Source organism: Otolemur garnettii, unplaced genomic scaffold (assembly GCF_000181295.1).
Source record: "Otolemur garnettii isolate 467f Iridium unplaced genomic scaffold, OtoGar3 scaffold00001, whole genome shotgun sequence".
NCBI classification, from domain to species: domain Eukaryota; kingdom Metazoa; phylum Chordata; class Mammalia; order Primates; family Galagidae; genus Otolemur; species Otolemur garnettii.
Genome location: NW_003852396.1, coordinates 52,582,793 through 52,606,383, shown reverse-complemented (window position 1 = coordinate 52,606,383; position 23,591 = coordinate 52,582,793). Strand labels below are relative to the sequence as shown.

The following is a 23,591-nucleotide window of genomic DNA, read 5'->3' as shown; positions in this document are numbered from 1 at the left end:
GTCTCCTGTCTCAGCCTTCCAAGTAGCTGGGACCACACGCACCCGCCACAATGCCCAGCTATTTTTTGGTTGCAGCCATTATTGTTGTTTGGTGGGCTGGGCTGGATTCGAACTCGCCACCTTAGGTGTATGTGGCTGGCGCCTTAGCAGCTTGAGCCACAGGTGCCGAGCCTGTTCCTGATATTTTTAAGAGCTTCCATAGTTCTAATACCACCTAACTGCCTCAATGCATCTGATTCCTAGGCTTGGCTTTCCATAAGGTCCATTGGAAGTCTTTAGAACACCTGTTAGCATCCTCCCTTTTCTGGCTCCTGTAGGTTTCATGCATTACCATTCCCTCAAATGAGAATCCAACCCAAACCATCTGGATGGAAGAACACACAAAACAGAAAGAGAAACCTGAAAACTCTCATGTCTGTGGTTTTGGTCATATTAATTCCTAGGTAAGTTTGGATTGTGGAGATGCTGAGAGCAATCCAAAAACGTTAGACACATTCATTGCCTCTTCATAGTACAAACTGATTGAAGAACAAAGGTATTATCAAGCAGGACTTAATTTCAACCAAAATTAGACATATATGGAAAGCAATAGTGCACTCACAATAAACAACTTTTACATTCTTTTCTACCCAGGTACTTTATTAGAACCAGGAATCTTTGATTTATATAGATTTGTGTTTCATTTAAGCCATAGGCTTGAAGCCATCTTTCTTTTGTTAATAATCTGCTTTTTTGGTGATAATATTATTTTTCAGAAATCCTCACAAATTGGTACAGTTTTATACACGCTATTCACAATCAAAAATTAATTTTAAGAGTATCCTGAAAATACATTGAAATGTCAAGACTATGGTTATTTAAGTGTTAAACAAGAACAGGAAAACTTGGAAATGCAATACTTAAATATTCCGGAAATAAAATATATTCAGGACATTTAAAAAGCATTAGCATTTTAGGCCATGGGTTTAGAATCTCAGCAGGATTTAATGTCCCTGGAAAAATAAGCATTCTTAGAGATAGTTATTAAAGCATTCACAGAGATATGGGGACAGAAAATACCATTCATTTACATTGAATAAGAGTGAACGAACATAGCAATTATTTTTGCTTAATGAGAATCAAAGTCTGAAACTAACTCTTGGTTCAGACTAATTATGCCTCACTCAGGACAAGTGAAGCCATAAAAATTAACCAGAGTAGTAAAACACATCAAATGATCATTAATATCTTTAATTATTCTGGTCACACCTGAGAGCTCATTCTTTCTTGCTGTCTGTTGGGGTTCTAGAAACACAGGCTTGAAAAGATTACATTTGCCTCTCCATTATTTGCTTAGGGATAAAAACAGATGTTCACATCTTTATAAAGAGTATTTTAAAAGAGAATTAGTTCGAGACAGATTTATAGGTTTTGGGACTTAATTTTTCACCCCTATATCATTTTTTATATTTTGGTAAGTTAATAAGCAAAACTACCTCTGTGTTTCCTAACGTTTTACTGTGGATTTATCAAATGCCGTGGGTATTTGCAACTTCTTTTGCATAAACATGCAATCTTTTATTTTTACAGAAAAAGACATTACAGTTTAAACTTAATAAAGGACAGTGCAGAAAATTATCTACATTTAAATCTATAATAGCACAGCAATATTTATAGAATCAATCTAAATTTTTGCCCATTTTGAGAGATACTAATTACAATTATCTTGTTCTCCTTTTCTTATCCAAACTTCAATTACAATCATAGTCTTCTGAGCAAGGAAAATAATTAGGGAATGATTTAAACTGTAAACATATTTAAAAACACGTATTAATTTTATCTTGAGTTAACTCTGAGTCATGAATATGGAGAAAAATTAAAAAGCACTTTTGTTGGAGTCTTCACCGCAATTTCGGTGATCCCAGTGAAGTGAAATCCATCCTCCCCTAGATTCTTCCACCCACCAGATGCACATGGCAAAAAATTAGTCCTAGTATAGACACATATATATCTATGCATATACATATATTTGCCATTCCCACATGAACTAAACATTTTGTCATCTCTTTTCAGACACCTTAGAAGATAGTACTTATTCAGTTCAAAACACATTTCCCTGAAGAGATAATGTGATTTCTTTCAGCTATAGATATTCTTTGTCAATGGTCATGATGTATATTTTGTTAATATTCTCTTACAATTCTTATTTGGGATTTTAACATCTGCATTAACTAGAGCAATATATCCATATATGTGTTTACTTAGTTGTATTGTCATTAATTATTTTTGGAATCATAAATTCACATTCTTATAAATGAGATGAGATTTTTAGCTTTCTGTTTTACAGAAAATATTAATACTGGCATACGTTAAGAGTTAATTGGTCTTTGAAAATCAGGTAGAAATCACCATTAAAATCTAATCCTAAGGGCAGTGACTGTGGCTCAAAGAAGTAGGGTGTTGGCCCCATAAATTGGAGGTGGCAGTTTCAAACCCAGCCCTAGCCAAAAACTGAAAAATATAATAATAATAATAATACATAAAATAAAATATCAAAAGAAAATCTCAAGCTGGAATTTGGAAGTGAGGAGGGATTTTAGTACAATAAAATTTTAAATATATGTTTCTATCCAAATACCTATTTCTATTGTATAAATTTTGCTATTTTGTATTTATTCAACTAGGAATTGACATATAGATTTTTAAATTTATCATTGAGTAGTTGTTTTTGTAAGTTAATAAGCAAAACTACCTCTGTGTTTCCTAATGTTTTACTATGAACTTGTCAAATGCCATGGGTAATTGCAACTTCTTTTGTATAAACATGCAACCTTTCTTTCAGGAAATATTAAAGATAACATTAATTCAATAAGTTGCCTAAAAAGCAAAAATCATACTTAATGAAACAGGGGAAGAGAATTTTAAATACTAGAAGCATCTGGTGGGTGGGAGAATCTAGGGGAGGATGGATTTCACTTCACTGGGATCACCCAAATTGCGGTGAAGACGCCAGCAAAAGGCTTTTTAATTTTTCTCCATATTTAGGACTCAAAGTTAACTCTAGATAAAATTAATACATGTTTTTAAATATGTTTACAGTTTAAATCATTCCCTAATTATTTTCCTTGCTTGGAAGACTATAATAGTAATCGAAGTTTGGATAAGAAAAGGAGATCGAGATAATTGTAATTACAACTACTACAAAAACACATAATAGTTTTATGTGTTTGATTTGTGAATATGGTTATTTTCTTTTTTTATACATTATTTTAAAGTTTGAATGTTTATTTTTTTGCTATCTTAAACACTGTAAAAATTATTTTATCATAATATTTTCAAAGAACGAACTTAGAATTAGGAGATTTTTTGTTTGTTTTTACTTTTATTTTTTTCTTCTAGTCTTTAAAATTCTCTTCCCCTATTTCATTAAGTATGATTTTTGCTTTCTATGCAACTTGTTGAATTAATGTTATCTTTAATCTTTCCTGAAAAATGCATTTAAAACTATAAATGCCAAATGAATACTAATTTGGTGTGTATTATTTTCAATATTATTCTATACGAAATATTCTCTAATGCCATTTAGTATTTCTTATTAATCAATTGGTCACTGGGAAATATAACTTAAGGCATTATTTGACCATTTGTAAAAATTGTTTTAATTTTTATTACAATATGGTTGAATATGTGCTATCCATATTTTGTAATTTATAGAAATTCATTTATGTATTAACCCATACTTTATTTCTATAACATTTCTATAAATGTTTAGGATGTGCACTGAATATAGGTATTTGTTAGGGATTTCTCTCTATATATAATAATTCAAAACCATCGATAGCACTTTTAAAGTATTCTATGTATTTACATGTATTTCTTCTATCAATTGAGATTGATGTTGAAACCATATTGTTAGGTGCATAATGTTTATGATGATTTTATTTTTATTTTTTATTTCGCTGGTATATATTGTCTTTATTTCTTCTGTCTTAATTCCTTATACTCTCTTTGGCAGATAGTAAAACTGTTGCCATTTTTTTTTTCATTTAATTTGGCATAGATTTATTACATGTTCCTATTTGTTTATCTTAGGTATGCCGTATTCTAAATTCCTAACTTTAGGATATTTGTAAAAATTGTCCTATTCTCCTAATTGCGGTTTTGTTTTAAAAATTATGCTACTAAATTTAATCCATTTGAATTTATTGGGATTTCTAACACTTTGGAACTTTGGCCATCTTGAATGTTATGACTAGTATTTTTTTTTTCCTTCTTTCTATTGAATAAGCCAATTTAGTCTTATCCATCTTCTCTCTTTACACTGAAGAAATCAAGCTTTTCCACATGTGAGTTTCCACGCACTGTACTTTTTTCTCCCGACAATTGCTGCTAATCTAAGATATAGAAAATTCATTATAAAATTTCACTTAATTTCCACATGTCCCTTTGATCATAGAATCTTACTCCAGTCATAGCTACTTTTCCCTTTCATGCCATGTTTTCTAAAGAGAAAACTAAATTTTTCAGGTTATTTATTTACTATTATTCCCATATCACTTATGGTGTTTGCTGTATTTGTATGTGTTTGTTGAGGATAGTATTTTTTCCCAAGAGAATTTCAAAATGGAATTTGTATAGCAACACTTCTGAGGTCTTGTAGGCCTTAACATTAGCATGACAATTTAGATGAACAGAGCCATCCCAGAAACACTGTAATAAAACAATGCTTTATTGTGTACTTAAACTCATCATCTCTCTTAAGAAGTCTGATATCTATCTGATTATTGCCCTTTGTAGATGATCCACTCATGCATTTGGAAAATTGTGCAATTTTGTATTTTATCTTGAAACGTTTAAATTTCACTATGACCTGGTAAGATTTCTATTTATTTAAATGTATACTTTATTCTGAGACTTAAATAATGGATACTTTCACTCTGAGTCCCCAAATCCCCAAATCTTTTAATGGATGCCTTTTTTTTTTTTTTTTTTGGTCTTTTCTTGCTGCTTTCTAGACATTTTTCATCATTACTATCTCCTTTCTGCTACTTACATCATGCAATGTGTTCTTTATTTTAGTGAATGGGCATCAAGTATTGGGTATGTTTCATATTTGCAACTAGCTCTTTAGTATAATTTCTTGCTTTTCTTTGGTGTGTATACATACACATCTCTTATCGTGGTGGATATATCAGACATGTTGAGCTAAAATTCTTATTTAGATCACCTAGCCAATAATTGTACTTTAGTGTGCATATATGGTTCAATCTCTGTTCTTTCTTTTTAGTAGCTCTATATCTCAAATATATTGTTATTTTAACCTTACTCTCCCTCCCTCCTTTCCTTCCTTCCTTCCTTCTCTCTCTCTCTCTCTTCCTTTTTTTCTATTATTTGTTACTTTGGGAAATAATATGCATAGGAATAGGACCAATGAAAGATGGCAGCTGTCCTGGGGAGAAAATTGAAGACCTGGGGTAAAGAATCTTAGGAGTGCAGATTGGTATGAAGGGTTATGAGGAAGGGAGGTAGGTGGGTGGAGGGATATGACTTTACATTCCTGACTCCTTCACCTCCTCACATCAGCAAGGCTTTTGCACACTTCACTAATGTTACCATGAAGATAGTAGAGGACAGCAACTGAGCTGTTGGTATTGACTTCCAGAAGAAGGGACAGAAAGGGATATTCCCAATGAAAAGTAGGGGAAAGGAGAGGAGCAGAACACATACGGGGCCTTAAATCTACGCTCTCTTGCATCCTACCATACCCTCTGCCCCAGTCAATAGCAACTCCCTGCGCCCAAGACATATATCATTTTCTGTGAGTTATCTTTTTTCTTAGGAAATACTCATTACTTTATTTGTTGAGTTGTTCACTTGTTTTTATCAGTTATTTAGTCTACATTTTTCTTTAACTTCTTGTAGTTTTTCTAGGGTACATTTTTTGAGGAATGAGTTAGAAATGGCATCAATTTGTCATTTTGAAAGTGACTCTGCAAATGTGCATTTAAAATGTACTTCTGATGGATGAAGAAAGGAAATGGTTTATTCTAGAATTCCTAGTTCTTAGGAAGAGGTTAATAAGTATTTGGGCAATGAATGTGTAAGCTGCATGCCTCTGGTGAAAAGCATCATATCTTGCTGCTTTCCATATATTTTGAACATAAAAGTGATCTCCTAGAGACAGAGAGTAAAATAATGGTTCACCAATAGCCTGGGAAAGGTAGTGAGGACAATGGGAGGTAAAGCGTAGGGGATGGTCAATGGGTGAAAAAAATATAGCTAGAAAAATGAACAATGTTTGATAGCACAACAAAGTGACGATAGTTAGTATTAAGTGTTTTATGATATGAATATACACTACAGAAAACTTTATTTTAACAGCATATTTTAAAATGTGTGTTCATGGGACACAATTATAAGAGAGACTTTACCTAATAAATGCAATCAGTGTAACCTAATTCTTTGTACCTCAATGAATCCCAAACAACAAAAAAAATAAAATAAATAAAATCTGTGTTCTTTTTTTTGCCCTGCTGAAAGATATAGACAATTATAATATAGACGGTACAGTAATAATGAGTATGCCTGTGTTCCTCTGAGAGTGTCTAAGAGGGTCCCCATGAGAAGGCACCAAACCTAAAAAGCCAGGAAGAAAATGCAAGGAAGGAGTGTGCTCTGCTCTGTGGAGTCCTTCAGAAAAGTCTCATTAACATGCCCAACATTAAGGAAGAGTGGGCATTCATCTGTGTCCAATAGGACAACAGTCTATTTTCTAGTTCTGAAGTTGGAGAACAATCTATTGTTTATTTTCTACTTCCAAAGTTCACTACCCTAAGATGTGAATAATGTCCAGAGTGCTCTGACTGTAAATGATGTAAAGTTTTTATCAGCCACTTGTCCCAGATGACTCTAAGAAGCTGATTCTCTTAAAGGGGCTAAAACAGCACACAGATAGCCTTCTCATGGAGAATCAAGGCTTCTGACTTCAAAGCTATTTAAATTTGTGGCTTCTATTCCATTCTTCATTCTCCAGTCTCTCATTTCCTTTTGTATCTTCTTATGGCAAAGACCAAAGACTACCAAAGTAGCCCCTTCTCAGTTTCCACCTTGGACCAGATCACGTTGTTCCCTTTGCAGTTGGTCATTTGGGATTTTTGGTCTTTACTGTGAGCTGTTGCGATAGTAATGCATACATTTCCTAGCTTTGTCATTTGAAGAATGAATTAATAAATGCATTTTTTAACCTCAAGGGAGGAGTGAGGTGCTCCTTCTGGTATTAATTCACATCACCTAACTATATCAAGATTCTCATTTCTAATTGAAAGATTATACACTGCATGCTAATTTTCTTATTCTTTTTTTATATTTTAGTTTCTAAAAAGAAATATAACGAATAAAAGTGAATCATGTGATGACATATAATCTGCTTAGTTATATTGATTAGGATGACAAAATACTAAGAACAGGATGGTGTTTGCAATAGCATGCAATTTTGAAGTTGTTCACAATTGATTTTGTTCAACAATGCATGCAACATCTCAAATAATCAACAACTAAACTGCTATATAAGCCTCCTTGACACACTTCCTACAATGAAAAAGCCTCAGAGAAGTAAAATAACTCGCTTGCCTTCATTCACCTGGGTGAAATTGAAATGGGAAGCAGAGAAAGAAGGGGAATAATGCTGGTTTAATTTAATTTCTACTCTCTACTACGTGACAGGTGTGAGTTTAGGGAAATCATGTAAATGATTTTGATGTGAATCACCTCTTACATATGATAATAACAAAACTTGCAGAAGTTAAAGAGCTTGATCAAGTCTGGGAAACAGCTAATATAATTACAGAGCTAGCAAATGGCTCACTAGGAATTTAAATCCCAAAAACTCTTATTTGGAAGCACAAGCTAAGTTAGGAGTGTCTTAGGAAGTCTCGGGGTTAGTAATTTTAGGGGGAAATGCGTACCCTCTCTCAGGACTCAGTGTTGAGCCATAAGGCCTCGCTGTGAGCTGTGAGCATGCTGAGATGAGGACAAGGATGATTCCATCAGGCCTCACTTCTTCCTCCTTCCAAACGCACATTCTTGTCCCTGACATTTTTCCAGGCTTGGGTATTCTAACTTTGGTTTGCGCTCTTTCAAACATTATAGGTCTCTTCTTTTTGGATCTTAATCAGCTTGTGTAACATACTGGACTAATCGTGAGTTTATGTCTTGGCTACTCTTCTTACTCGCTGTGCCAATGCAAGCTAGAAACTTAACTTCTTCAAGTTATTCCTTTTTGGTAAAAAACATTAAAATAATGTAGTTTTATTAGGAGCGCCTGAAGAAATAACATGTGAGAGCACTTTTTTGTTTTTACTCAACTGATCAGTTTTATGAGGCTATGAAGAAACTCAGATTAAATACACTCAATTAAGGCAGAGATGAGGTTGCCGTTAGGACCAGTGAGTAGGTGTTGAGTCAGTAGGTACTGGATCAAGTGTTAAGGAGAAAGAAGAACATCCTGTTACTTAAAGTATCTGTTTTTTATGTAACATTTAGTGTCTAGAGGTCCAGACATTAGGCCACATTGCAGGTGAACAGTGAAATGTTACTCCCTGCACAGTGGAACCAACATGCATAGTTCACAGGTGGGCAGAAAAGAAAGTAGTTGATCCTTAAAATGAAATAATTTTGTATCTAAAAAGTCAACAATCATTATTAGAAAAGCTGTCACCTGAAATCAAATGTTCTAGATGACAGATAGGCCAAAGTTCAACAATAATAATCCATATCCTAATCAGGGTTGTGAACGGAAAACCTTGTCAGTGAAAGGCAGGCTGACTGTTTGTAGAGGGATTCCAGGTGATTGACAGAGATGGAGACTTAGCCTTCACTATGGTTTTAGCTTCGTAAACTTGATGCTTCACCTCAGTCTTTTGTACATGTGTCAAACAGACCAGCCTTGTTTCAAACAACTCAGTCATGTGCTTGAGTCATCCTATCTCAGCCTCCTAGCTAGTCTAATAGCTACTTCTAACCCTGGGAGGAAAAGAGTCCTCTTCTTGGGAGCACACCTTTTAAATACAACCAGAGACAATACCCTTCCCAATTGCCCCTTTTATTGAGCTCTTATACCTGAGACCACTACAGAAATATTTTCTGCTCACTTCAGGGCCAGGGCAAACAACTCAGGGCAGCCTCTATGCCCCAGAGTCCACCAGAATCATTCAACCTGGCCAATCCTAAGCCTGCTTACCTTGTTTCATCTGTTCATCAGAAAATACAATGAAGGCTATTGCTCACAGGTTACCCCTCACCTTCTCCTTCATGATCAGCCCTGGAGCCTTCCCACATACCCCCTCACCCATGGCATGGCAGAGGGAGCTTCACGAAGTAATGTTTTCAATGGTAGTCTCATCTTGATCTTTTGGATTTATGATACCTCATGTTTTCTATTGATTCTGGAAATAAAATGTAAGGTCTAATGCTAGTAAATGATGTACAAGGTGGGTCTGGGCATTAGTTAAGATCTCATGTTTGCATGACTCTTAGGAGTACCATTCCTCCTGCATAAGGTGGATATGAGACATGAGGGTCAAAAGTACATCATTCTGAGAAAGAAAATCTAAAGAGAAGGTTGATCTTTAAACTTTGCTGTGTGTTATGCTTCATAACCATTATTGAGTTGATCAAATGGGCAGAAGGCATTGGTGTGTCCCTGAGAGCTGCTTATTTAGTTGACATGGAGTGGCTCAGGGATCCACTTGACTTAATGTACTTCATGGTCAGTCCCACCCCACAGTCTGCAGGCCACTGATGTGGGGCTTGACACCAGCGCTCTTGGCCCACTCTGTCCCTCGGTTTCTCATCCATAAAAGAAGGCTGGGATTTGTATGATGGCCACAGTCAAATAAAATAGTTATCTCTTCTTGGCATAAATGCTGCCCCAGTATCATTCTGATCATGGTAACTGACACCTCTTTTATTGTGTTTTCGTTTTTATTTTTTATAGGTGTTTTTGTTCCATCGTGATTTTAGAAAAAAAGAAAACAATTTCCCAGCTGCAAAGCAAAGGGCACAAGGAAGAAACACACTTACGGTGGCTTGGTGTTTCTCTGCTTTCTCAGACGTCTCTTTAAGTTGATTTTGCAGGGCCTCCTGAAGAGACTTCATTTCTTCTCTAGTTTACCAGAAAGCATAGCAAAAAAGAAAAATATATATATATAATTCTATTATTTCCTATGCACATTATGAAAGGAAGCTTTACTGTCTACCCGCATGTAGGAAGCAGACAACTAGTGTCGTCCAAAGCCACAGTTAAGCACACAGGCTGCACTAAAAAGCATGGGTAATAAAGGGCTTTCTCTTTCATGCAAATACTAAAAGCAAGAAATTGCCTTGCTATTATAAGAATCCCACTGTGTGAATCACCCATGAGGTACGTAATGTGTTAGATCAAATCAGTATAATAATTCAAGTTGAAAAGCTAATTTCACTGACAGAATGCCAGGGTGTGAGCATGCTGGTTGGAAAAAGTCACCATAGACTTGCTGATAGCATAACATTACTGTTTCCTTCTTGCGTTCCTAATTGATTAATTCTAAAGCATTATGCTTTAGACATCCTTCACAGGGCCCGAACTTTTCATAAAAATAAAGCGAAAAGAGATGTTTTGCTAACTTGAGGGCTCCTTTAACGAGGATAACAAAGGAAGTGCATGCCTGTGCATATATTCATGGTGTTTTCAGCTCCCTAAGACAGAGGGGCCCTGAGGGCTTTGTTAGAAATAGGAAGATTCCCCAAATTAGCATTATTCTGACAAGTTTAGATTTTACTTATTTATGACAAATCATTCTATCTTTCTGTGCCTTGATTTTATCACCCAAGCTCTCACTTCAAAAAAAAAAAAAAAATCAGATATTAGATGTGTGTGTGTGTGTGAAAAGAAACTCCCTCTAAGCAATAAGAACAACAACCCAGAAACATGTTCTAATAGTACCAGTAGCTAAAGTATTTAAAATTCCCACCATAACGTCAAAGACTCTGTCTGGAAATTTAGGGAAATGACAAGTGTTCGTATAGTCAACTTCTTCAGTGATAAAGCAGGCACAATGATAGAACTGACTTGTAGGCTTGTAGTCAAGATTTAGGTGGCACAAGGTAAGCCAAATGCTCAGCATGATGCTTGGAAAGGGTTACTTCACAAATGCTAGATCATCACCTTGACCACCAGCACCTCTCCCGACTCCCAGGTCCATCCTTGTCCACTGCGTTCTATACAAACTAAAGCTGCTCTTTCAGCATACAGGACTTCATGGTGCCCCTGGCTTCCTACTCTAGAAACTCTTTTGTCCCAGTCTAAATTTCAAGACTGTGAGAGAGGATTTCTATGCTTATTGGAATCAATTTGGGCTTAGGGCAACAAACAAAAACATAGTTAGAACCAGTTATAAAACAATTACACTCACTTTGGTTTTTTGATGATTTATGCTTGCTCGGGAGATGCTTATAACATGTTTTGCTTAAAGTGGATTCTAAGTTACAATTTCCATTACTGCTTCAAACTGGTCTCATTTATCACACCTGTTTCATGAATGAACACTTAAAATCCAGGCTTCCGTTATTACTTTCCAATATTTTTAACAAATAGCTTTTGTAGTATATGTAATGTAATACAATGAAATGGAATGTAAATATCTACATATATTGTAGGCTTACAAAGTGCAAGCCATTCTTACGAATCCTCACATCAAACTGTGGATTATAGTATAGATGGGTGGTTCTCAACCTTCCTAATGCCGCAATGTATTTTTATTGTTAAAAAGGGGTTGTGACCCACAGGTTGAGAACTGCTGGTATTGATAGAAAACTGATGGATAAAGAAGTGGTAAAATTGTGTTCTGGAGTCTACGCATTTAAACACATAGTGATTATACTACCTTTACTGAAAGAGAGGGAAGGAAGCAACTATACATGATCACTAACACTCAAATCTTCAACAATCACTGAACAAAATGCAAAAACATTATTATAATAAAGGACTTTTGTATTTGACCACTCAAGGGACTGCAACAAAATGGTCAACATACAGAGATGGTCAAATTAAGGACAAGGCCTACTGTACTGATACGTATATGTGGTGTATGTCTGGTCTACGAAAATTAGGTGACCTTAAGGAGGTCAGTCAATGTAAGGAGATGGTCAACTATAAAGGTTCTACTGTATGTTCTTTCAAAAAGAGCCCATACTGACATCTAGAGGCAATGGAGGGAACAAGACAAAAAATAACCTAAAATCTGTCAAAAAAGACAGGGGAAGGTTGAGAATTCTGCACATTTTCATGTCTATCAGGCAGATTGATAAAGTGAGCCTTTGTCTTCTAAATCTCTCTATCTCTTCTCTGCCTCCAGTATAGGTTTATTTTCTTGTAATGCTCACTGCTCTTAAGGTTTAGGTGACCCTAAATTTCTACTTCACAGACTTGCTAAGTTACCCCACAATGGGAGATGATTTCACCACTTCCCACCAGCAACTAGGAAGTGCAAAACTATATCTCGCTACTCTAGGGTTCTATATGGTACTAACCTGAGGCATTAATTGTAAAGAATCGATGGCTCCAGGGACACCAGTGATAGAATGCTCAAATATTGAAGTCTTTTAGCATAAAATTTTGCTACAAGGGATCTTACAGGGCAGTTATTTCACACCTCTTCTATCTCAAATTATAAATAGCAAAACACACTAGCCACAATCACTCTGTATGGGAGCATTTCATTCAAGCGGTTATTAACTCATATTGTCATAACATCACAGGTGGAGAACTCGATGCTACTACAGACATTCTTTTAAGTTTTAAAAAATATTATTGTGAAGTCCTTCATAATAATACCAAGTTTAAAGTTACCTTACAGGGATATACACTCATCAAAAACTGCAAAGAATGAAATGTTTTCTTTCTTTCTTTTATTTTTTCTTAAGACAACCTTTCAGATATTTCAAGATACTATCCTATCATCTAGTTTCCTTTTCTTGGTTAGATAATCTCAGTTCTGACAGAATGTGTTTTAAAATTTCTCTATTGGCTGGGTATAATGGCTCACACCTATAATACTAGCACTCTTTGAAGCAGAGGCGTGTGGATCACCTGAGCTCATGGGTTCGAGACCAGCCTAAGCGAGAGCCAGACCCCATCACTAAAAATAGCCAGGCACTGTGGCGGGTGCCTGTAGTCCCAGGGAGGCTGAGGCAAGAGGATTGCTTGAGCTCAAGAGCCTGAGGTTGCTGTGAGCAAGGATACCACTGTCACTGGTGTTGCACGTACATCACAAAAAGGTTATTTCCATTTTTTCTATTTTTCTGTATTCTCTCCTTTCCCGATGTGAAATACTCTACACAGAATAATCATTTGGGATGTTTCTTGGAGATTTTTTTTTTATCATTAATTTATTATTTTATTTTTTCTCTTTTCAAGAATACAATATATTGATAAATATAACCCCATGTTACACAAAAGATCTGAATTTATACCTCTTATCTAATGAAACTTAATAGTCTTTGAGCAATAACTTCCTAATCACTCACTCAACCACCACAACCAACATTCTACTCTTTAATTCTGTGAGATCAACTTCTTTAGCTCCCAGATATGAGTGTGACAGTGGCATATGTTTTTCTATGCCTGCCTTATTTCTCTTACCATAATGTGCTCCAGATTGATACACGTTGTCACAAATGACAGGATTTCCTTCTTTTTATGGGAGAATAGTATTCCATTAATACTGCACCTTATTTATAAATTCAGCAAGCAGGCTGTCAAATATATATTCTACAAATATTAGGGAAGATTGACAACCTCCCTGCTAAATTTATATTTTAAATTCTTATAATTTATAAGTAGTTGTAATCACTACTTCAATGAGCCACAGATACTTGTGTAATATTAAACATGCATTTTGGAAGAGGTGATTTATTTTAAAGCTAATGCAATCATTTAAAATGATGCAGCATTAATATGTTTTCAAAATGCTCAAAAATATTTTATTCCATACATTTTTAATATTAGATTCTGAAGAGAATTTCACATTCAATAAATAATAAATACATCATTGTAAATCATAAAATAGTGTCAATGCAAGACTCTATTTTATATTTGTAACAGATGCCATTGTCTCAAGTAAAATGCATGTCACTTATAGGCTTCCAGGTCAAGAATTAAGGTCAGCAGAAGAGATATAGTCCAATGAGGAGAAACTTAGGCTCTGCTCCATATAGCATCTATTTAGAAAGTGAACCACTGTGGAAGGCTGTGGCTACAGGGTAGGGCACAGCAGAGTTTAAATTCAAATCCCAATTACGTGACTCTCAGCAATCCACTTAAACACTCTGAGTAACAATTTTCTTCCTATGCATGGAAGTAATACCTACTTCACAAGGTAATTTTGAGAATGAAACAAGAACATGTATATAAAGCATCTGGAAGATTCCCTTGTGATACATAATGAATGTGAGCTGGTTTCTGTGTGAAAAATCTCTCATTTTGCTTTTTTAATTTTTACATTTTTCCTCAGAGAAGCAATTTCAAAATCATATGACTTTTTATAATCCCTAGAAATCTATCTCATAATATATTTCCCTCAAAACTAAACAAACTAATACTAATAAAATTGTCCCAATTCTGCTTAAATTGTCAATAAAATCATGCTAGTCTCTGCCACCTCCCTGTTATTATCAGAAAGTTCTGATTGTATTAAATGTGGTGCACTGAAGTCCATGTTAGTGAACGTGTTTATTGATTATGGGGACATTTCGCTCAAACCGTGATCTACACACAGAGAACATCCACATCACCGAAGATCTTGTTAGAAATGCAGAATCCCGAGCCCACCCCATATCTACACTGTAGGAATATACATTGAAATAAGATTCCCTGCTTGAAGCACATGCACACTTATTTACAATAAATGTGAGTACAAAGGGAAATCAGTACATGCATTTAGGATAGGTGAAAACCTGCTTAACAGGTATGATGAACACTGTCTGGGTGAAGGGAACGCTTATCACCGTGACTGAAGCATTATAAAAGTGATCCACGTACGCCAAATTATCTGTGTAGTGTACACATGTAATTGAAAGAAAATAAAATAAATAGGTTCTAGTGAAGTCTCTAAATGTAGCTGGACGTAACGGCAAAAAGAACTAAGAGGAAAAAAAAAAGAAAAGAAAAGCACAGTCTTACCTTTGTTTCTGGCCTAATTCCAGAAGCTTCTGAACATCAGTTTTGGAGGACTGCTCATCATTTTTTAAAGACTGATAAGAAACATGGAAAAAAGAAAATCAAACTCGGTTGAAAGTGAAAGGCGTGCTTTACTTTTGGTTCTATGATACAAGGCACCACTGCACCTGTGCCCTGGAACAAGCATGTGAAAACGAATTAGGATCGTCCTCACAGCCCGAAGATACAGAGGGATTTTCGACCCCAGCTAGTCCATACACTACCTGTGGGTAATAGAGATTGAGTGGACACTCAGCTTTTAGAGGCTAGATGGAGAAGAAACTATTCTCTAAATATTTAAGTTTTTAATAGATAAACATAAAGTACATCTTTCTCCTTCCTCTGAAGTTTTATTGTGTTCTCTGTAAGTGTGTTAAACCAGCTCTGGTACATATTCTACACATACTAGGGAAGATTGACAGCCTCCCTGCATAATCTAGGAAGGAACACAAAGATTAAATCAGCTAAAAGACAAGTGCAGGTCTGGTCTTGGTCTATTTCTTATTTAAGAGTAATGAACTAGAATACATCAAAAAGAAGGCCATCTAAAATTGTAACTGATCTTTAAAGACAGCGTGTTAAGAAAAAATATATATATATATACCACTTCAGTCATTAGTATTTATATACTCTGGCAAATTCAGGATACAGAGAGCATGAATTATAGAAGAAAAAACCCTTGAGCTTCTTCTCAGAAAAGAATCTGTCCTATTAAGCCTTCTTTTATTGATGTTCAATAAACTGTTTAATATGGTAACCTGTCATTCCTGACATTAAAAGTTGAAACTAAGGGACAACAATGTTGTTTGCAGAGGAAGAGCTGTGACCAGTAGGGAATTGATAATAGCAAGAAGGGTAAAGACTTTGTTTATTTAATATTTATTTAGCAAATACTCCTCATAAATTATGCAAAGACCTACGCAAAGTGATAATGCCTCCCTTCACAGATTGTTCAATCTAATGCTGAAAACAATTTTGATGTAGCATGTAAGTACTTCATTAAGGAGGTCACAGAAACAGCTTCACAAGACAAACATCGTCCCTGAAATGACTGACTGAGTTTATCACCAGGAAGCAATAGATAGTGTTCTGTTTATTTGGAAAGAGCAGCTTCATGTGTATACAAGACAGCACAGTGAGGAACTGAAATGAGGGGAAGCACCATCCTTCACAGGATCTACAGTGCCAAGTGCATCACGGCCACAAAATCAGCCCTTTGACGTCCTCGTCTGAAAAACAAAAATGAAAATTCTGAAGACCCTATTTGGAGAATTATGGCAAAACTAAGAGGGGGTGACAGATGTATGAAAACATTTAGTGAAAAAGTAATAAAAATATGCTTATTCATTGAATGACCATCGTTTATACTGTGGGCATTCAGAAGAAAACGGAGATGAACAGGTCAGGCAACTGTACTTAAGAAACGACAAGGGCGGTGCCTACTCCTGCCTCAAGGGAGTAGGGCGCTGGCACCATATGTAGGGGGTGGCAGGTTCAAACCCAGGCCTGGCCAAAAACTGCAAAAAAAAGAAAAAAAGAAAGAAAAAAGAAACGACAACAAAAGACAAAACTGAGGTGCAGAAATGAAAACCACAGTTACGGAGATGTGGGTGACTAAGACATGTCAAACTACATGAGAGGGAGTATAGGTCCTTAAAATTTCCTCAGTAGTGTCTGGCAAAATGGAGTATAATTTTCTGACATTAATATTACTAATAGCTCCTTTAAGGATCCCAGTGACTGAAAAACCTACTAATTAGCTAATAAGTTGATTAATTATTGCCTAATATTTTTATCCCATTCAGGTGCTGTAGTTACAGATATGAGTAAGACTTTCAAAGCTCCTATCTTCCTGTAGTTCCATTAGGGAAAACAGAAAAAAAGGCATGCTGGGCTAGTCAATTATTCACTCTTAAGTGTGAAAGCTAGAATCGTTTTTTTGTATGTATGACTTTGGAAGATTCCTGTGGCCGATTGGAGTATTGTTTCCAAATTTTATAGTGCATACAATATATTCTTAATTTTGTGGCAATGTTGCAAAGAGGATTCAGTAAGATAAATACGAAAAAAGTCTTGCACAGTGGCTGGAGCACAATAAACACAAATCATTTTTAAAAATTGCAACTACATTTTGTTTTAAAATTGCTCCCCTGTCAAACATGTTACTCCATGAAAGTATATATTTCATTAGCAATTTTCTAGCCTATAATTGGATGTATGACTTAGGGTACTGATGCAGAAAGACTGTCTTGGAAATACTGTGAACACTGAACACTTGTGAGCGTTTCATGACATGCTTGCTTGCAACATTCTCAGCGTGTCAGGTGCTCCTTGTCTCTGAGAAGGCACAAGTGCCTGTATATTCTTCAGTTCTTATTTGTCTCATGAGTTTCCACTTAAGGCTAAAGCGCAGCTCAGGCATTAGTTTCTATAGAAATCAATTTGTACCCAAGTGAGTGTTTCCCTAAGGTTCTGTGTCTACTTTTAGGACTACTTTTCCTACACTGTTGTCATTTTTTCTCTCTGTGTCCTACTAAGTTCTGGATGCTTTTTTTCTTTTTCTTTTATTTCTGTTTTCTCCAGTTGTTAACACAATCACTGGAACAAGTGCTTGGTATGCAGAGTTCAAATAGCTCTGTCTCCTATCTGGATACTATTAGATTTTTAATATTGCTGCAACTCTTTTTTTCACTTACAAAATGAGACTAATACAACTTTATTATAGTCTTCATGTGAAAATAAAAAAATGGGAAAAGCATGTAACACTGGCCCTTGACCATGTTCAATGAGCCTTCATGGTTAATAATGCCATCATCTCCATCATCCTCATGAGACTAAAAAGTTAAAAAGGGTGTAGTCAATGGTACTTGACCCACATGTTTCAGATACATGATTCAGGTCAGTAACTAATATACTGTGGAGCCAGATTGTCTACGTTTATTTTTAAATTCTAGATCTTTTTGTTAGATACAAGAAATAGCTTATTATCTCTGAGCATGATTTATCCTGCTTTTCAAGGAAAAACACAATGATAATATCTACCTTATAAATATATTATGAAAATTAACTCATTTAATACTTGCAAAGCTTTTGGCATATATTAAATATTCAATAAATGCAATGTTTAAGTCAGATATTTCAGATGTTTTTATTAGCTATAGACTCTGGTTTGGGATTTTTGATTGAGATATCAACATGTTACAATATTTTTATGGATGACACTCTTCTTTCTAAGCCATTTGTTCATTTTAGTCATGAGATTTGTTTAAGAATCTTTAGTGCTTTCCTGGGGGAATTTAAAATTCTCTTATTGACTTCATTCATATAGTCACTTAACTCTTAGTCATAATTTCTTTTTGTCATTTTATAATGTCAGAACCATAGGTGTCAAATTGATCTTTGAAGCTGTGAGGAATTGATGGCTTTACCAACCACGGGATTTTCTTATCCTATATTTGCAAACTACATATTCCTAGACGACATCTCAAATGTGACTTGTTTTCAAAGCTTCTACAAACAGTCCCCAACTTACATACAACTCACACTTACATAGCAGAGGCTATTACAAGAAGTCCCTGAGTTAAAAACATCCACCTGATGAGCAATTCAGGCAAATGCATGCAATTTATGCTATCACAGACTAGAGGTAAATGTATTTGTTCCAACCTACATGCAAATTCAACTTAAGAACCAACCCACAGAACTGACCTTTTTCCTAATCCAGAGACTGCATTATGATAGTAAAAATTAACTACCATGATCAAGCCCTGAGATGTATTAAAAACTGTTAAAAATGTATGTTGGTCTGCTAGGGAATATCAGGTGACTTCTCATTCTTTCTCACCAGGAAAATTAGTTTCCTCTCACCTGAAGATTGACTTTAATTCCATCAAGCTCTCGTGATGTCTTTGTCAGCTGACGGAGGATGGTGCTTCGCTCCTTAAAGACTTCTTTCAGCTGCTTTTCTAGCTGTTCATAGTCCTGTCTAACACAGAAAGAGCAGGCATGAGAGCCCCCAAATACCTCTACTTGGCATCAGTCAGAATCAACCCTCACATAAGTTTAAATATAGATTAAACTTTAGTTACTTGGATATTGATCATTACACTTCCATAAAAAAGTGACAATGCAAAAAACCCCTAGGCGTTTTATAAAAACGATGTCATTTCCAGTAAGGACTATCCCCACTCAAGAGATGTTTCAATACAACATGGTACATTTTCCATATATATGATGAAGCTTTGAAAACAGATACTCTTTGAAAACAGATACTTTTCCTGACATCAAATGTATTTTCAAAGGTTCTTAAAATTCTGCCCCTTTGATTGGAGCAATGTTTCTCAGAGACATAGGAGGCTCTGACATTGGAAAACAATAAACTTTAGGGTAGAGCCAGAACACAAAATAGGGGCCATCCTTCTTCCCTGGTTTGTAGACAAGGTGGCCTCTTTGACTTGTGATCCCTTCTAAACATGGATAAGAATCCCTATTGCTATTAAAGAGGTCCTGGGAGAAGTAACACCTCTATGACAATCAGGCAATAAATATTAATTACAATGAACTTAGAACAGACTTGTTAACAAGAGCTTCGAAGAAAAGATTTCATTACCTCAGACCCATACATATGCAAATTCATTTTTTCTCTAATGATCTTTACAAGAAGGTAAGACACATAGGGCAATTCTCATTTTGCAAATGTAAAAACAAGAGGAACTCTGAGAAATTAAGTTTCTACCCCAGGTCCTTATTAAAAGAAAGAATAAGCAAGAAGTATTTGTATGTGGGTATATGTGTGTGTTTGGCAAGTTGGAGGGATATGAGGAAACAGACCAGTGCAAGGCATCCCCAAGCTGTAATCTATGGGAGAACATTAAAATGATGAATTGGAGCACATGAGAAAGAAGTCAATCCAGGGAAGTCTTCCTAGGGAAGGAAATATAAAATACCTAAGATGTGCACTGAAAAATAAATGGAAATTAGGCAGATGAAAGGGTAAAGAATGTGTAAATACTGATAAAAATAAATTTACTGAATTTTTTAAAAAGTGAATAAATGTCACAAGGTTTGGACTTCTAAACGGGGAGTTAGAGTTTTGCTGCTTATGTGAGGACATAAAAAGTATGAGCAAAAGCATGTAAGCCACTTAAGTGATAATGGGCAATATTAAATATTTTGAGAATAAGGAGAAGTAATTGAAAGGTTATAAGCAATGAATGACACGATCAGATTTAAAATTAGCGTAAACTTGGCAATGAACTGGAGCAGGGGAAAACCTGCAGAAAGAGAGCCTGTTAAAGAAGTTACCATTGCAAGAGTCTAAGCAAAAGATCACGGTAGCCTAAGCTACACCAGAAGCAAGTGGGAGAGGGAAATTTGAATTGATTTTATGAAAGCATAGCCCTTTCTTAAGTTCTTTTGTTTGTTTGTGGGAAGAAAAGTCAGGAGAGAGCTAGTTAATGATGATTCATTTTTCTGGCTTAAGCGACAGTTGGAGACAGCCCTTCACTGGGAAGGGAGTCATTGGAAAAGCAGCATTTTTCATGAAAGATGAGCTAAGAAGTTCAATTTTGAACTTGCAGGAAAATGGCTCAACGGCTCTCAGTTTCAGCTTCTTTATCTGTAGAACGTTAAGACTGACCTCGCCCATGTGTTTATGTGTTAACCAGAGTTATTGATGCAAAGTTTTGAACCTATAATGGGTAATAAGTTATGATATTATATATAATTTCTATTGCTGAGAAATAGGATGAATTCCTGTAGAATTATAAAGAATCTGGGTGTAGCAATGGCCTCTGTGAAAATTAACTAAAGCATCTCCTCTAGAATAGGCTGCTATTACAATTCTTAGCACTGTTCTCATATGTCATGTGTAGGTTGCTGCATTCTTCACATTCCTCTTGTCAAAAGGAAATCGGAATGGTCTACTGCTTAGAACCACCATATTTCTTGCCTGACTTGAGAACTTCACTGATGAACAGTAATCAGCCAGTAATCAGACAGTTATCAACGCCCCAGGTTTCCATTAACTCTCACTGGCAAAGTCTAATAATAAATGGAAAGCTGATTTTCATTATTTTCTAGTTTTACAACTTTATTTTATAACCCACTTCATTTGTTCTGAACAATAATTACATCTCCAAAATTACCTTGAGTGAGCAAAGTAAATCATAGTAGTAGATAGTACACGCTGACAATGTGTTATGTGTAAGATGGCAATATTCATATCAACTTATTTAATCTTTAAGACAACTCCATGATGTGAGCCCTCATATTAACCCTGTTTTACAGTTATAGAAGTTGACTCCCAACAATAGTGAATAACTTTCAAATATGTGTTGTTATTAAGGAGGTGGAAAATCACTTACCTTCCAGAGCCAGATGTCTTAACCCCTACTTTGTAAAACATCCTGACTTGCTATGAGTTTGTCATACTTAGCACTATGACTTTATCCCAGTTAAATATTCGTCGAGCACTTTAAGACATTATTGGCTATTACTTCATTTTTCTGTATATGTGCATGTTTTCAATGTTGGATTTATTTGCCATTTACTATTTTCATTAAATAAAATTATAAATAGCACTTTAAAAATAATTTATAGGCATCTTTTATTTCCATGATGGTATTTTTTTTTTTTTTCAAATAGCATTAGGAGGAAAAGCAAGCCAATATAAATCACTCTATTTTCTGGTAAATACATTGCCAACCATGAATAAGATATAGTTAATCCGGAAAATATAGCCAGTAGTGTTAATTAATAGCACCACTCTAGAACCAATCATTCAAGCTAATTATGAGAGAGAAATCTAGATGACTATAAAGGAAGTATTGGTTAATATTTCATCAGATTTTTTGTGTGTTGAAAACTGAGTACATGTAATTTTTTAGTTTTGTTTTTATTTCTTGGCAAAATATTAATAAAGTGAATCTACTACTCTCATATGTTCTGCAACTGGCTTTATACATTTTTTCTATGTCCATATATGTTATTACCCATTTTCTATGTACTTGAAAATATTTTACTACTAGGAACTCATGGTGTTTCTATTTTTTTCTTTTTTTCTTATAAAGTAATGAAATTCATATATGTGTGCACAAATATCATTTCTTAAATACCTCTAAGATAAATGCAGAAATAGGATATTCTAGCATAAATTAGAAATATTTCACTAAAAGTTACCATGTTAATCTTGATACGTGCTATTAAATTGCCTTCCCATAAACTGGTCTCGCCTGGTCTAACTCTAGTATCAGTATATTCTGATATTCTTCTCCATACGTTCTCCTAAACGAGATATTGTCCCCCATTACAACTTGATTGTTCATATTTATTAATTTCATGAGTGTAAAATATCATCTTTCTGATGTAATTCCCATTTATTCCATTAAAGAGATTGATTATATTGTTCTACTTTTACTAGCTCTATTTATTTTCTGTGAATTTTCTGTTTATGCCTTTTATCTATTTGTATGTTGAATTTGTTATTAGTAGTTGTCCTACTGCTGTAACAAAAGTACCACACAATGAATCATTCAGACAATGGAAATTTTTCTCTCATAATTCTTGATGCTGGAAGTCCCAAACCCAGTTTTTGGCAAGGTTGGTTTCTTAGGAGAGCTGTGAGAGAAGGATCTACTTCAGTCTTCTCTCACTAGCATTTAGATGGTTTTTTTCCTCTTTTTATTTCTTTATAACATCTTTCTTAAATGTGTATCTCTGTGTCTAAATTTCCTGTTTTTATATGGACACTACCTATATTGGTCTGGGTCCCTTATAACGGGTTCATTTTGTCTTAGTTCTCTCTGTTAGGCTCCGATCTGCAAATGAAGTTTCTTGTAAGTATTGGAGGTTATGACTTCCTTGTGTGACTTTGGCAGGGACATATCCAGTCCATTATACTGTTTCATCTCTTTACCAGCTTCTTGTTCAGAGGTTATTTCACTATCATTATATGGATAAAAACTTTTCCAAACTGATTATTGACAATAAAATTTATCTCTCCCCAATTTCTTTGAAATACATATGTAGCCAATTTTGTTTGTTGGTGGCGTCTGTATTATCTGGATTGCTATTACACAGTTAGATCTTCCCCGTCCCAATAACGTTCTATAAAAGTTTCTGTATATTTATACAAATTCATACATTGTTAATTGGTGCTAAACTACCCAATAAATTTTAGAATGTATATAAACAAGTCCTTACATAGTATAGAATATTATATAGTATATATTAATATAATATTACATAATGATATATGTATTATATAGAATATCCTGTTATACTGTTATTATATAATGTGATGCTATATTATATAATTATATTGTATTAGATATAATATATAATTACATAGTATTATATA

The 23,591-nt window shown here is 34.9% G+C and overlaps 1 protein-coding gene across 1 annotated transcript in view; it reads right to left on the bottom strand.

Annotated features, from left to right (window-relative positions):
• The window catches only part of LUZP2 (leucine zipper protein 2), a 453,962-nt gene that overhangs the window by 237,005 nt on the left and 193,366 nt on the right, over positions 1-23,591 (bottom strand). The window contains exons 2-4 of the mRNA XM_012801823.2: positions 19,100-19,217; positions 15,197-15,267; positions 10,060-10,141 (exon numbers count right to left, since the gene is read on the bottom strand). Of these exons, the coding sequence (XP_012657277.1) occupies positions 10,060-10,141; positions 15,197-15,267; positions 19,100-19,217 (271 nt within the window). The remainder of the gene's footprint in view (positions 1-10,059; positions 10,142-15,196; positions 15,268-19,099; positions 19,218-23,591) is intronic.